A 16,483-nucleotide genomic window follows, 5' to 3' on the forward strand; every position below is an offset into this window, starting at 1 on the left:
AGAAATCATCAAAATTAGTGATGTGTTGAAGTTGGATCATACAGGCCCACAAGAGCTGAGCATGCATATCTCTCTCTAATTCTACATTCAATGATGTCATGTTGGAAGCTTGAAATTGCCCATGGTGGGAGAATGTTCTCATTCCCAAGTTTCCAACCTGGACGTCATTTAACTGCCTACCTGACATCTTGAGTGTCTAACAGATATTTCCGATTTAACATGTCTAAAATGCAATGTTTTATTTTTGTTCCCCAAACAGATTCTTCCTGTTGTCTTCCCCACTTAATTAAATGACCAGGCCAACATCTGTGGGTCAGCCCTGACTTCTCTCCTTCTTTCATATCCAATCTGTTAATATTCTGTAAAAAAGAACTGAAACACCATTGAAATGTACAATACTTTAAATCTCTTACTTGGAAGACTAAAAAAAGCTTCCCAACTGGTCTTTCTGTTCCCAACAAGACTACCTATAATCTGTTATCCATACAGTAGCCAGACTTATCTTCACTCCAAATCCTCTAGTGGTTCTTCTCAATTCAAAGAAAATGCACAGTCCTCATCATGAAAGAAAAGACTATACAAGATCTGGCATCTCTGCTACCTCCCTGGGCTCTTGCGATTCCTTGAAAATGCCAACCATGTTTCAACCTCAAGCCTTTTGTACGGTCCTCTCTGCCTGGAATATTATTTCCCCAGACAGAATAGTCTCAATGGCTCAGGCCTCCACTTCTTTCCGTTTGTTGCCAACACATGTCCTTATGAGAGAGGTCTTCCCTGACTGCCCCATGTAAAATAGCAACATAGTACCATCACTTTCTACTCCTTAGCTGCAATTTAAGTCTTCTTCACTGCACTTCATCACTTGCTATCTGATATATTATGTACTTAGTTTCCCAGCTACTATCTGTCTTCCCTTTCTGAATGAAAGCTCTGTGAGAGGGGTGATTTTCTTGTGCTCACTGATGTGTCTGCAGTACCCAGTAAAGTGCTTGGCATATAGTGGGTGTTCAATAAATATTTATTTCATGAATAACTGATGTTTTTGAGTAAATATATGTACACACAGAAATATTTGAAAGCCCACTTTATAAAATGATTGTATTGGTTATTGGTAGTTTGTGGTATTACCAAGACTTTTGTCCTTCTTCTTTATACTTTGCTGTTTCTTCTGAGATTTAATTATGAAAATTAAAAGAAAAAACCTATGAGCAATTTTTGAAGTACAGGGACAAGATGGCAGAGATCTAACAGATTTTAGTGAAAATAGCCTTTATTTCCAAGTTCTGAATTAGAATAATTATCTCCAAATGCTCTTTCTCTCCTTCCCCACTATTTCAACTTTACTTTTCTCTATCTTTTTCTTACCTTAAAGCTTAAAGCTCAAAGCTTATATTAGGCCCAAGTGAGAATTTATAGCGAAGATTGATAGAAGAAATAGTATGGCACCATTCCAAGTCATTTATGTTTTTCTACTTCAAATCCTTTGCATAAACCTTTTCTTGGAATATGGAAGATTTTTAAGACTCTGATAACTCTCTTCCTGTATTCAGAAACATCCGCAAAAGCATAATTTATGAAGCTCCTGCGTGAATTCTGAAATATGCCATAGTTCCAGCAACAGATAAAAGTCCTTCTCTGCCTGAACCTTGGATAAATTACAACATCACTTAGGTGATGTCACCACAAATCTTTTGGCATGGCCCCTATTCCTTCCAGCCTGGAAAGGAGCATGCTGCTTCTTCAAAAATATGATTTTCCTGCATCTCTCGTTTGTTATACTGCTCCCGAAGCAAGATTCACCAGAGCCTTCTTTGGTTACAATGTACACTGGCAGTGCTAAGATACCTTCAGGGACACAGGGACTATCAAAGGATTCCTGGACTTTGGTAGTGGGGAGAGACAAATGGGGCTTGAGAAAGTGGTAATGAGTGCAAAAGAAATGAAACAGAAACATTAAGAAATGATAACATTATGGATAGCAATGCCCATGTGGGCAAACCCTGTAACAGTTCTATGTCTTTGGTTGTTTAAATCTAGAAAATGAGGCCGGGTGCAGTGGCTTATGCCTGTAATCTCAACACTTTGGGTGGCTGAGGTGGGTGGATCACTTGAGATCAGAAGTTCAAGACCAGCCTGGCCAACATGGTAAAACCCCATCTCTACTAATATTACAAAAAAAATTAGCTGGACATGATGGCACATGCCTGTAATCCCAGCTACTCAGGAGGCTGAGACAGGAGAATTGCTTGAATCCGGAAGGCAGAGGTTGCAGAGAGCTGAGATCGTGCCACTGCACTCTGGCCTGGGTGACAGAATGAGACTCTGTCTCCAAAAAAAAAATCTATAAAATGAGGCAATTACTTCATGTTATATCTAAGTCTTTTTCCAGCTGATATTATTTATCATCTGAATACTGTCTGAGAGAGTACAGTGATGCAGATACACACAAATCAGACAGATCTCAGCTGACCAAAGGCTTTCCCAGTGGCTTTACATGCCACGAAAAGTCCTAGCAGGTTTCCCCAATCTGTGTGAGAGCTGGATCAGCTCCTGGAGACACCAGAATGCTTAGGGTTGCCTAAGATCACTGGAAGCAGTTTAGTTTTTAAGGCTGTGCCTCCCCTTTCTGGCTAATCTTTCTAGAATGGGACAAACTGATTTTTACAAAAGTAATCAATTTAAGATCAACCCATATCTTCATGACAACTCAGTCAGCAGGCTACTCCAGCATGATAGAGATAGGTAGCCAATGCCACCAAACACTTACTGGAACAATGCCGAAACTCGAAGCGGATATGTGCGCCCCGGAATTTGTCCACGGGAATGGGAAGTTTCAGCAGTTCAGACCACCTGGGACTGTTGTTATGATAAAGCACAAAGGAGTGGTACTCACTGGCTGGTGGCTCCCCAGAGCCAAAGGAGATAAAATCCTAACAAAGGAAACACACAGGTTAAAGACAGCTTCATTTAAAGGTCTTTTGAAAAAGGCAGAGCAATCACTTTGCTCTATCTGCCTGCCTCCCAAATAGCACTTCCTATGAAATTACCTCGCTGGTCCTTTGCCGTGTCTTTCTGTACTTGTTGTTGCTTAGCGAGGTGTATCTATTTAATTCTGATGTTGATCTCCAAGGATTTACTGTGCCAAGGGTAGACCTGGGTGACATGTGCGAGATGGATGATTGCATGCCCCCTGACATGTGCGAGATGGATGATTGCATGCCCCCTTGGAGATCAACTACATGGCAAAGTTCCCAACGTGCTGTACCCAAAAGCCTGTTTTGTGCCTCAATGGGTAACTCACTAAGTCCTAGGGCTAAACTTATTTAAATGGGCGACTGTATTTCTCTATGAAGAAGAGGCTCATGAAAAATACTTCTTCCATAAAAACACCTGCTATTCTCACCCCAATTAGTAAGTAGCACCCTAGTCTTCATGCTTATTTTCATCAGAAAGAAAATACATCGGATTAAATAAAGAAATGGCTTTAAAAATATGCTGCATTTATCTCAGCACTTCGGGAAGCCAAGGTGGGTGGATCACTTAAGACCAGGAGTTCAAGACCAGCCTGGCCAACATGGTGAAACCACATCTCTACTAAAAATACAAAAATTATCCAGGCATGGTGGTGCACACCTATAAAACCAGTTACTTGAAGGGCTGAGGCACAAGAATCACTTTAACCCAGAAGCAAAGGTTGCAGTGAGCTGAGATCTTACCACTGCACAACAGTCTGGCAACAGAGTAACTCTATCTCAAAAAAAAAAAGTTGCATTTAAGTAAGAGCTGCTGTAAGAAAATTATTGACACAATTAAGCAAACTGTAAAAGTTTTTTTTTTTTTTTCCTGGCTTGTCTTCAGCATGAAGGCTTCGTGTTTTCCTGCTCTCTTTTCTGAAAGGAATATTAGTGAATTTAAAAGAAAAAAAAGAAAACTACGCAGGATGAAGGAGAAAAATAAGACAGAAAATAATGCAAATCAGAAATAAACTGATCACTAATCAGAAAATAACTGATCATATTAAAGGTGAAGTAAAAGCAATGATATAGATTTGTCTGACCCAGAAATATCAAGTATTAACATACCTTTAGGGTCTGGCCACTACTGTCTATAATGAACATCGTAACTTCCACATTTCTAGCCACGCTCTTGCCTCCTTTCTCAAATTCTCCCCTTTCTATAGTGATATATAAATCATTCCTCATTTCACCTATTAGGAAAGGAAAATTAAACCATGTTATATATATATGAGGAAATGTAATAAAGTGCTCTATCAAAAAAAACCTTAGTTTATACAATATACCATTATACATATATATATAAAAATACAAATATATTTGCATTTTTATAAAAGTGTCCTCACTGACAACAGCTGAGAATAAAGCCAGCCTCTGCTAGTATGAATTAGCAGTACTGTAATTGTATATCTAGGACGCGAATACTGGGACTGAGTAGGAAGGTATTGTCAAGTCTCACCATTTTTCAACGTTTCCCTCGATTTATTTATGAGGTGTGATTATAAAATGACAGCCTAGCAGGGGTGGCTCAGAGAAACCAGTCTGATTACTTTATAGTCACAGCAATTTAGGGTAGAAGAAATACCTAAATGCAGTAAAATAATAGGACTGTAAAGAGTACAATTACAATTTAGATCTTTTCCAAAATTCATGGACAAAATGATCTCACTGCTGGAAGAATTCAGATTAGCATTTTATGACCACAGATGTAGAATAATTCAGTCACACAGACAAACTCAGCTTAATATTTCATATCAAGCTATAAAGCAAATGAGAAAAACACTATATTCAAATGGACACATCCTAAGTACATATACACTGTCTATTTTTTCTCTATTGGTGATTTATAAAACTTGAGTTTTAAAAAATCTTACCCCTTTCTTATTATGGCAAGAAAAGAGAGAGAAATTTGGTGTCAACTAGCAAACTTAGTTAGGCAAATGTGCTAACAGCATGCTTTTACCTCTCTTATAAGAATTAAATTAGGGGGAAATAATGAATGCATGGAGAGGTGAGAAATAAGTCAACGAAGCACAGCCAGTAAGTTTTTAAAGGTAAATGGTGAGATGGCAAGGTCAAATTTACTTTTACTTAACATAGGTTTCAAACACTTGAAAAATCAAAAGTAATACTAAGTTTTCTAATTAAAAAAATCTCCCCATAAGGAAGCAAATCACTAGAAAGAAAAATAATCATACAACTATGTCTATAATCGGGAGTTTCATAAAACTTCTTGATCAAAGTGTGCACTAGAAAGTACCCTAGTTCCTCAATACCACACACCATGGGTAAGTATCAGTGTGCCTGACTGTCTTCCTCCACAAAGACAAACTTTTCATGATGGCATCATTTGCAAATGACCTGGGCTGACAAAAACACAGATGGGCCATAAAGTAGAAAAACTGAGGAAGTTCTAAAAAGAATTACATCTTAGTCTCCCTATCCAAAGAGTTTATAAAACATATATTAGTGAAAACAATATATAGGTCTCTGGCTTATGAATTTCTAGTGCTCTTATACAGCTCATACAAACCAACTTGGGAAAACCCACTTGGAAAGGCAGTGAACATACAGTCCAGGAGCAAAGCAACATATTTCAACACTTTAAAAATTATATTTGAATGCTTTTAAACTTTTCTGTTTTAACTATTTCCTTTTTAATTAATTTTTAGAGAACAGCCCAGTACATTTTATGTTTAGTAGACTTTCTATAACCCATTTCACTTTATTACTATATATATATATATATATATTTACTACCACCTTTAGTGTTATTTATTTTAAAAATTATATTACAGAATCAACAGCAAACCTCCAAAACTTGTCCTCTGAATCAACTGACTTCAACAAACAAAGAATAGGTCTGGTACACACAATGGTCTGCACATGCTGGTTTAATAAAGGTTTGGGAGGTAATACTTGACAATAGTGTTTCCACTAACAGATTTGGCAGGTGAAGAAACGACACTCAAATCAAGATACTTTAGAGCAAAATATATTGTCTAAAGTCAGCAGAATTCTTTGCTTCCTGGAGTAAGTGACACGCAATAAGTAGCTCTGCTTACAAATAGACTATAAAACATACATTTGAGTAATGGGAAGTATAGCTACAGGGGTTTTTACCTTAGGAATTTCTCATAATGAGTAATTAGCTTGTCTAAACCACACAGGGATTAACCATCCTGCAAAATGAAGAGGAAGTGCTTCTTGGGAGGGTGCTTTCCACTGTTATCTGTTGGAAAGACATGGCCCCTCAGACTCCAGCCAAGGCAAGAGGTGATAAGGGAGGTTTGCAAGGTAACCTGTTTCCCTGTGTTTATTAATAGATAAATAAGTAAAATATATAGCATGCTGAGTGATAATAGGTGCTGTGGATAAAAGTGAGAAGGAGGATAGAGAGTACCGAATGGGGATGGAGGGAGAGTTAAAATTTTCAACAGGGTAAGAAGAGAAAGCCTCATAGCCTCATAAGAAGATGAGCACCCTGAGTAGGCCGTGGTGTGTTTGACAATCCCCAAGGCCTGGTTAGCTCATCACGTAGCTATATTTTCCCATCTCTCCCTTACAAAAAAGATTCTGAATTCAAATATACTAAAGGCTGTAGGTTCACAGGACAGTCAGAATAAGGAGTTACAAGTTCTAGTCTTTCTCTGCTACTGCATGTGACATCAGTCTACACAGGGTACTAGAAACCTCTGGGTCTCAGGTTTTTGTTATTAAAATGGGAATAGGGTAAAGGTGGGGACAGGAGAGTTAGAAGGAGAGACAACACTATTTTGTTATATTAGGCTGTTTCTGTGACTTACAAAAGAACCTCCTGAATATAACACATTCACAAATTCAAACCTTATACATATGCTTTAATTTTCTATTCTTTAACTGTCATTATCCCTGTAACCCTCGTTATCTTTTGCAAATCTTTTAAACTAAAACCAGATTTCTTTGAAAAGAGAAAACACGACAAGAACATTTCTTCTGGATGACATTCTCCATGTGCCTCTCCCCAGGAATTTTACAGCTTGCTATGTTCCAATATTGCAAGGTGCCACATTTTGCCAAAATATGCAGAAGGATCAAGTTGAAACAAGTGCTAATTAAAATCAGTACACTTGAGGTTGACTCTGGAGAAAACTCATGAGTCCAAATGGTGTTAAGAAAGCATCTTGGGTAATTAAGAGAGAAACCATCAAGTGAGTATGAAATGGAGTCACAGCACCCGTGTGAAAAGCTATTTCCCTGACAATGTTTATTAATACCTCATACCTCTTAAATTTATTACTCTGAAAATTTGATGTGCACCACACTTGACTCTTTTTAGCAGGCCTGCTGGCTATGAAAACTTTACATATATGAAGGCCTTTCGGAACACCACAAGGTAAAGATAAGGCCACATAAGTGGGAACAAATTTAAGAGTTCAGTGACTGCAGTCAAATGGGTCCATTAAGAGCTTGACCTGGACAGGCAAGAGGTTTCCATCAGTAGCTGAAAACTGTGATCCTTGTTTCTGTCTTATGAATGCCTTGGATAAAGGCATAGTGCATGATCACCACAGCATGTAAACTACGTACACAGTTCCAGTGGCTTTATGTATACTTGATCTATCATCTAGAGTTATGGAACCAAATGAAATTTCCCGTCCATTAGTTAAAAAAAAAAAAGAAAAGAAAATGTGTAAATGACTTGGGTTTTTTGTGAACGTAGATTATTGTTGATGATGCTGTTAATGAGGCTGCCAGGAGCAGCAGTCCTAGTAGCAACAGCAGCAGCAGCACACTTCCTGAGTACCTACTACTTTGCAAAATGCTAGAAGTAGAACATCATTAAATCATCACATCAACTTTATAAAAAAGGCACTAACATTTCCATTTTGCAGATGAGGAAATTAAAATGTAGGGATGAAGAAAGGTGCCCGAGGTATTATCAGTGACCCCGTTTTACCTATGAGAACCTGTAATTCCAAGCAGTGAGAATGGCCTTCAAATAAGCTACTGCAATTCAGCCTTTGTTCAGAGAAGTGACTTGAGCAAGGAAGGTAGTCCTATGTTGCTTTGCATTTGTCAGACCAGTTTTGAAATAGTGATTGCAGTTCTAGGGACCATCTTTACAAGCAGAGACAGACACAAATGGTATCATCCAGACTGTAAACAATATTAAGCAACGACTCAGGACCCATCACAAGAAGAGGTAGGTGATAGAATTAATGGAATTTTAAAATGCTGAAGTTCTAAGCAGAAAGGTAAACTGGTTTAACATAAGTCATTTTGAGAGATGATGTGATGATGTGTTCTTGGTCAACATAAATATTCAAGTACGAGCCTGAAAACCACCTCTAGGAACCATGAAGAGGAATGCATGTACTAGACACATGGCTGGGCTGCATAGTCCCTCATGTGTGTGACACACAGATTTATACCCCCTCCCCAAAGATGCCTAGGTCCCAATCTCTGGAACCTTTGAATATGTTCCCTTGTAGATATGATTAAATTAATGATCTTGAGATAGGGAGATTTTCTTGGATTATCAGGGTGGGTCCAATATAATCACAAGTGTCCTTAAAAAAAGAAAGGGAAGGATCAGATTAAAGAAAGGAACACAGAGGCTGGAGGCCGGAATGACTTGGTTCAAGAGCCAAGGATTGCAGGCAGCTGCCACAAAGTGGAAAAGGCAAGGAAACAGATTCTCCCCTAGAGGCACCAGAAGAAATGCAGCCCTGATAACACCTTGATTTTGGTTCAGTGAGACAAGCTCATCCTCTGACTTCCAGAACTATAGTATGATAAAGGTATGTTGTTTGGAGCCCCCTTGTTATAGCACCTATAGGAAATTAATACAGTACGTCTTCCATACCCAAGCTGCTGTCACTTCATGACACCTTCAAGGAGGGGGAAGGAATGGGAGCAGGACTCACAAGTAACTGGAGATTGAAGCAGAGCACAGACAGGGAAAATGTATGGATAGGCTGAAATATTAACTAATATTATATTTTCAATTTCTCACACAAGATACACTTGAGTAAAACCCATTAGGTTTTCTCTATTTTCTGTCTGTCATTCTCATTTTTGTTTTTAAAAGAGTACTATGAGATATTGGGCTCTTTTGGGAGGTAGCTTTTTATGTTTTGCTGTGACAGTTAAGCAAGCAATAGCACATGATACAACACCCACAATGGGATCTCCAGACAGGTTAGCAGAGGCAAGAGCAGGGATAAACTGTGGTTCCCTATTGCCATCCCACTCTGGGACAATGCGTGGAGATCTGGCAGCCCACTGGGGCAGGTCCTATACTCTTAGAGCGATGAGGACTGTAAGCTTCATAATTTCGGAGGTACCAGCCCCTCCCTCTGTCTGATCTAGGGCTGGGATATAACTTCAGGGTGACACATTAGAATCTCAGCTTCCATCTCTCTTCAGTCACTGTGGCATTCATTGGATGAAAGACCACTATCTCCTTGCACATCAGGGTTCAGGTCTAAACTAAGTGGTGTGGAGGTACAGTGACTAGGGCTGGAGGGTGGTAAGCTTTGGTTAGATTTAGGATATATACAGATACCTACATACATATACATATATATATATATATATATATGTATATTTTGATATAGAGTCTCACTCTGTCTCCCAGGCTGGAGGGCAGTGGCATGATCTTGGCTCACTACAGCCTCAACCTGCTAAGCTCAAGCAATTCTCCCCTCAGTAGCTGGGACTGCAGGCATATGCCAACACGCTTGGACAATTTTTGGAATTTTTGGAGAGACAGGGTTTTGCCATGTTGCCCAGGCTGGTCTTGAACAACTGAGGTCAAGCACTCCACCCTTCTCGGCCTCCCAAATTGCTGGGATTGCAGGCATGCACCACCATGGCCAGTCGGGTTTAGGATATATTTTTGAGGAACATCAAATCTTACTAACACACATCTACTTTCTCCAAAAGAAGGCTTACTCATATCTCAATTCCATCTGTTGATATGTATTTCTATATCAGTACATAGTAAAGAATAATATTTACATTTAAAATAATAAAATTGCTTACTTCTTTTATTTATTTGTGTTTTTATTTTACTTTACATTCTGGGATAGATGTGTAGAATGTGCAGGTTTGATACATAGGTATACACATGCCATGGTGGTTTGCTGCACCTATCAACCTGTCATCTAGGTTTTAAGCCCTGCATGCATCAGGTATTTGTCCTAATGCTCTCCCTCCCCTTTCCTCCCACCTTCTACAGGCCCAGGTATGTGATGCTCCCCTCCCTGTACCCATGTGTTCTCATTGTTCAATTCCCACTTAGGAGTGAGAACATGTGGTGTTCAGTTTTCTGTTCCCATGTTAGTTTGCTGAGAATGATGGATTCCAAATTCATTCATGTCTCTGCAACTCATTCTTTTTTATGGTTGCAGAATATTCCATGGTGTATATGTGCTACATTTTCTTTATCCAGCCTATCATTGATGGGCATTTAGGTTGGTTCTAAGTCTTTGCTATTGTGAAGAGTACCACAATAAACATACATGTGCATGTGTCGTTACACTCCCACCAACAGTGTAAAAGTGTTCCTATTTCTCCACAGCCTCACCAGGACCTGTTGTTTCCTGACTTATTAATAATCACTATTCTAAATGGTGTGAGATCGTATATCACTGTGGTTTTGATTTGCATTTCTCTAATGAACAGTGACGATGAGCTTTTCTTCGTATGTTTGTTGGCTGCATAAATGTCTTCTTTTGAAAAGTGTCTGTTCATATCCTTCAAAATTACTTACTTTCTTAAACATAAGACAAATATCTCTATAACATTCTTCTTACTCCAGTCTGTAAATCATCATTTAGTCAACTTTGACAAATAGAAATTTGACTTATTTGAACTATGGCCTAAGGACCAAAGACAAAGGAGGATTCATTTGAATAATGCTTATAAAATAAACTTAAATAAATCGTGAGATTACTATTAAAACTGACCCCCAAATCTCAACCCTATCACTCCAATATTTTTACTTAAATCTTTTTAGGGGACAGGCATGGTGGCTCATGCCTATAATTGCAGCACTTTGGGAAGCTGAGGCAGGAGAATTGCTTGAGTCCAGGAGTTCAAGACCAGCCTGGGCAACACAGGGAGATCTCCTATCTCCAAATAATAAAAAATTAGCTGAGTGTGTTGGCACACATGCTGTGGTCCCAGTTACTTAACACACTAAGGCAGGGGATCACCTGAGCCCAGAAGGTTGGGACTACAGTGAGCCATGATGTACTTCTGCACTTCAGCCTGGGTAACAGAGGGATACTCTGTCTCAGAAAAAAAAATAAACTTTTTGGGGTTAGGAGCTTCAAAGACCTATTAAAAGTGAATGCACCAAAATGCATAAATGATGGGTTTTCTAACAAAGAGTGACAGTTTAACCAATTGATATGTGGGAACAACTCTCTAAGGAAACAGGGTACAAGCATGAAAGCTTAAGTAGTGAGATGGAGGCAAAAAGAATTTTTGTCTGGAAAGAAGCAGAGAGCAAAAAATGGACATTTGGGGTGCAGGGAGGGCAGTCAGATCTTCCATGACATTCCTGACACATCAGCCAGCTTTGCTTCAGAATGTCTGATGGATGGACCTTACACCTTCCCAATACTTAGCAACAGCTCAGGCTCTGCTTTGCATAGGGTCTGTTAAGATATTTAGAGCTGGGCTGTCCAGCAAGGCAACCCACTGTCGCATGTGGCAATGGAGCACTTAAAATGTGACTTGCTGAAAAGAGAGATGCTGTACATGTCTGTTACTCAATAGCTTTCAAAGACTGAGGTTGAAAACAGAGTGTAAAATAACTCAGCAGTAGTTTTTTATATGGATCACCTATGAAAATGATAATATTTTCGATGTTTTGGGTTAAATAACATATATGGTTAAAATTAATTTCACCTCTTTTATTCTCACTTTTTAAAAGTGGCCACCAGAAAATTTAAAATTACCTTTGTGGCTCAAATGATGTTCCTTTTGGAAAGCACTTATTTAAGTAATTTGCTGCTCTCCCTCCCTCTCATAGGCCAGACCGTGGAACTCCCTCAATCAGAGTTATTTGGCTTGGAGGTGGCAGTGACAGAGCTTTGCAGAAAATGTTTTTTCTTACTCGGAAGTCTGACAACCTAAGAAATAAAGTGCTGCTTGACAGACCCTTCACCAAGGAAGGGTCCAGACAACTTCACGATGACTCAGAAGCACATGGGCAGGTCACCTCTTCACACTAGGAAACCTGTCTGTACAACAGTGAGACAAGTGGGAAATTTCTGTGCCTATGTTTTTCCCATTTCAAAAAGTCTGGCATTGATTGCATTCTGTGATTGAAAAGAGTTTGTATATCTTCTTGTCCTTGTCAGGATCACAGATAATTCACTCTGCAGAGAGGCAGTGACTGTGTCCATAAACTTGGTCCTGTTAGCATAAGCATGTGCCTCACCTATTTTGACCCCTATCAGAACACTAAAGATGCAAATTAACTCTGAGGGACACATCTAGACAATGAAAAAAAATTATGCTTGCAGACTGTCACTGTAACATTGGGATCAGAAATATTGTTCATATACATTTTCCCATGGAAGAATTCAGCTCAAGTTTTCATTAGAACCACTGGTGAGAATGAATTGACAAGTCTGAAAATAACAAAGGAAAACAAAACCATGACTGCATGTTTCCAGTGCAAAAAATTCAGTGAGTTTTAGAGTTGCTTTCAGTTGTTTAAGGAAATACATACATCTCTCCCTTTTCTTTCTAAAATGGAAGATTAAAAAGCCAGAGGAAGAAAAGGAGAAAAGAAAGAGAAGGAAGTGCTTTTAAAAAACCCCTTTTGTACCCCCCTGCACTAAAGACACGTCTGAAAGAACGATTTTCCTGGACAGTGTAAATTTGATATTACAAAGTGGTACCGGAAAGGGACAGAAGTGAGCCTTATTCCACAGAAAGCTCATGTCCATCATTAAAGCCAGACAAAAGCTGTGTGAGCACAGCAGATCCCAGACAATTAATCAGCCAGTGAAGTGTCATCTTGCTTTATATTTTTCCGTTTCTCAATGATACTGCCCAGAGGCCAAGCTGAAGAATTCTTCTAGCAGCTGGCTGCATTCTGCTCTAAACTTTTTTTTTTTATATTAGATTCGCCCATCGATTTACTTCCCAGTGGGATGAATTTTTTTATTTGTTGAAGAGGAAATACCAGTTATTTATAGCAACTAAAGGAAATAATGAATGGTTACAAGAGCCAAAGAATAGCATGCCACCAAGTAAACAGTTCTATAAAGTCATTTTCGACAACAGTACCATGAGATGCTCAGGCAAACTGGGCCCCTAAGTTAAGTCAGGTCATCTCAGGAAAACTTAAAGGATTCATAACTAAAAAACTCATTTCTTGATTTGTAAAACAACAACAGGACATGTCAAAAAAATTCTAAATGTGGCCGGGCACGGTGGCTCAAGCCTGTAATCCCAGCACTTTGGGAGGCTGAGGCGGGTGGATCACGAGGTCAACAGATCGAGACCATCCTGGTCAACATGGTGAAACCCCGTCTCTACTAAAAATTACAAAAAATTAGCTGGGCACGGTGGCACGTGCCTGTAATCCCAGCTACTCAGGAGGCTGAGGCAGGAGAATTGCCTGAACCCAAGGGGCGGAGTTTGCAGTGAGCCGAGATTGCGCCATTGCACTCCAGTCTGGGTAACAAGAGCGAAACTCCGTCTCAAAAAAAAAAAAAAAAAAAAAAAAAAAAATTCTAAATGTAAGCCACAATAACCTGTGTAGCTTAGTCCTATTCTGAGGTAAGATTAGGAGGCATAAAGAGAAGATAGGAGGAGGGATGAAGCAGAATTGCGGGAGGAGAAAGAGGAGGAGGAAAGAGGAGGGAGGAGGGAGAAAAGAAGATAAGAAAGAAAGATTAAGTTCAAGAAAGGAAAAGAGAAAGAAAATAAGAGGTCCAGACACACACAGAGAAATAGGCACAAACAGAACCAAGGCTTGCTGAAGATAACCCCGCCTGGTTATAGCCCTTTGTTCCTAGGGATGGTGTGAAATTTCTAGAACTCTAGTAGCTTTGGTTCATTACTAAATGACAATTAGACTTTTTTTTTTTAGCTTTTAAACTTCTAAAGTTTTTAGAAGGCTATCCTTTCATAAAATTGTGGCTTTCACAGAATTTTTAGAAATTAAAATTTTTAGAGCATAAAAATTTCCATTTTTTTTTTTTTTTTTTAAAAAAGATGGAGTTTTACTCTTGTTGTCCAGGCTGGAGTGTTGTAATCTTGGCTCACTGCAAACTCTACCTTCCAGGTTCAAGCAATTCTCTCATCTCGGCCTCCAGAGAAGCTGGGATTACAGGTGCACACCACACACCTGGATAATTTTTTGTATTTTTAGCAGAGACGGGGTATCACCATGTTGGCCAGGCTGGTCTTGAACTCCTGACCTCAGGTGATCCACCCGCGTTGGCCTCCCAAAGTACTAGGATTACAAATATGAGCCACTGCACCAGGCCAGCAATTTCCTCTTAACATTGGCGGTAGGGGGCACTGTGGCTCAAGCCGATCATCCCAGCATTTTGGGAGGCTAAAGCAGGAGGACAGCTTGAGCCCAGGGATTCAAGACCAGCCCGAGCAACATAGGGAGACCTCATCTTTACAAAAAAAAATTTTTTTTAACTAGCCAAGTGTGGTGGTGTGTGCTTGTAGTCCCAGCTACTCAGGAGGCTGAGGTGGGAGGATCACTTGAGCCCAGGAGTTTGCGACTGCAGTAGGCAATGATTGCACTACTGTACACAAACTTGGACAACAGGGTGAGACCTCATCTTTAAAAATAAAAACACAAATAAACAAAGAAACAAAAGAAACATCAGAGGTACAGCCATGTTGACTATGACTGCATAGTCTTTCACTATTAAAGCAGGTACTTGTTATTAGTGCAGTGGAGAACAAAGAGACTTGGGGAAGGTGGACCTAGAATCATTAGCATTGAAGATCCTGCTCAGGTGTTACCTCCCCAGGAAATCTCAACAAGCCTCCTTCAACAAGATTCTATACCTCCTCTGTGCTCTCCATGCCCCCTTCTCTAAGCCCTTTCAGATTACAGCCTGTCTCTGCCTGTGGACTGTAATCCCCCTCAAGGCATGTACAGGTCTTACTCTCACCATCTGCACTGCTAACACCTTGCTGGATCATGCCATGATTACCACTCACCTGGATTAGTTTAAAAAGGCTTCAAACTAGTCTCCCTGTTTCTCTGCTGCCCTCCCACATTCCCTCCAGGTATAATCTACACAGCAACCACAGTGATCCTGTGGCAATGGAAAGCAGTGTCACATCTCTGCTCCAAACCCTCTAGCTGCTTCCTTCCTCATTCTGAGTAAGAGCCAAAGTATTGAGTGTGACCTACAAGGTCCCACATGACTTCCCTCTTCGAATCTCCACTCCCATCCCCAGTACTGTATTTTGACCAAGTTGGCCTCCTGTCCTTTCTCAAACAAGCCAGGCTTCTATAGCCACAGGGCCACTGCCCTTATTATTGCTCTGCCTGGAATGCTCATATCTGCACAGCTTCCTCATGTCTTTTAGGTCTCTACCCTGCCACTTTCTCACCTAAATTTCTTACCTACCTAAAACCTCCATCTCTCCACCCACTACCACGTAAGATATCCCCTAGCCCTTTACCTACACTGGTTTTTGCCTTAGCATTCATCATCTTTGAACATGCATGTTTTACTTACATATTTATCATAATTTTCCCTATTACAAAGTGCTGTGAGTTTTTCAGTTGTGTTCAGTATTATATCCCCAGAATCTGGAAGAATACCTTTGAACACAGAAAGTGTTAAATATTTATTTGTAGGATGAATGAACTCATCTTTTAACTTTTGGCTCCTGACACAAAGTTTCAATTGATAATCAATAACTGTCACTGACTAAATCAATTTTTGCTAAATATACATCCTTCCTCATCAGCAAATATACTACTCTTGCCCAATTCATAGGTTGTAGATGAACACACTCAGAAAACCCTAAATTTCCATAAGCATGTACAGGGGTGTGGTTTTAAAAATTTATTTTAGTGGAGAAATTAGGACTGACCCACTCCCAAATGCATCAGTTTCAATAAATTTGTTATTCATTTCACAGTGTAAATCTCCTTAACCCACATCCTTCCCACTTATAGAGAATCTTTTTTGGGATGCTAATGTAGATCTAAATCATACACACAAATAGATCTAGAAAAGGTGTAGAAGTACATATAATATTTGCATATGGCTGCTTATTTACATATGGCTAAGGAGTGTTCAGTAAGCTTTAATCAAAATTTAGGATATCCTCTAATCAACTTCACCAACATTTTCCATCAAGAGGTAAATATTTTCTGGACACTCTCAGTTTTCCTTCTTCTGGTCATAATGAAACGTTGCCGTGGCCCCCACAAGCTAACCACTTTAGTATAATCAGAATGTAAAAATATT

General features: G+C 39.5%; 1 protein-coding gene across 7 annotated transcripts in view; it reads right to left on the reverse strand.

Annotated features, from left to right (window-relative positions):
* Nucleotides 1-16,483, reverse strand: part of DOCK4 (dedicator of cytokinesis 4) — a 487,797-nt gene that overhangs the window by 173,142 nt on the left and 298,172 nt on the right. For all 7 annotated transcript variants that reach the window (XM_078343204.1, XM_078343205.1, XM_002751762.7 and 4 more), the window contains exons 14-15: nucleotides 4,083-4,207; nucleotides 2,768-2,930 (exon numbers count right to left, since the gene is read on the reverse strand). In XM_078343204.1, the coding sequence (XP_078199330.1) occupies nucleotides 2,768-2,930; nucleotides 4,083-4,207 (288 nt within the window). The remainder of the gene's footprint in view (nucleotides 1-2,767; nucleotides 2,931-4,082; nucleotides 4,208-16,483) is intronic.

This window comes from Callithrix jacchus, chromosome 11, assembly GCF_049354715.1.
Source record: "Callithrix jacchus isolate 240 chromosome 11, calJac240_pri, whole genome shotgun sequence".
Taxonomy (NCBI): Eukaryota; Metazoa; Chordata; class Mammalia; order Primates; family Cebidae; genus Callithrix; species Callithrix jacchus.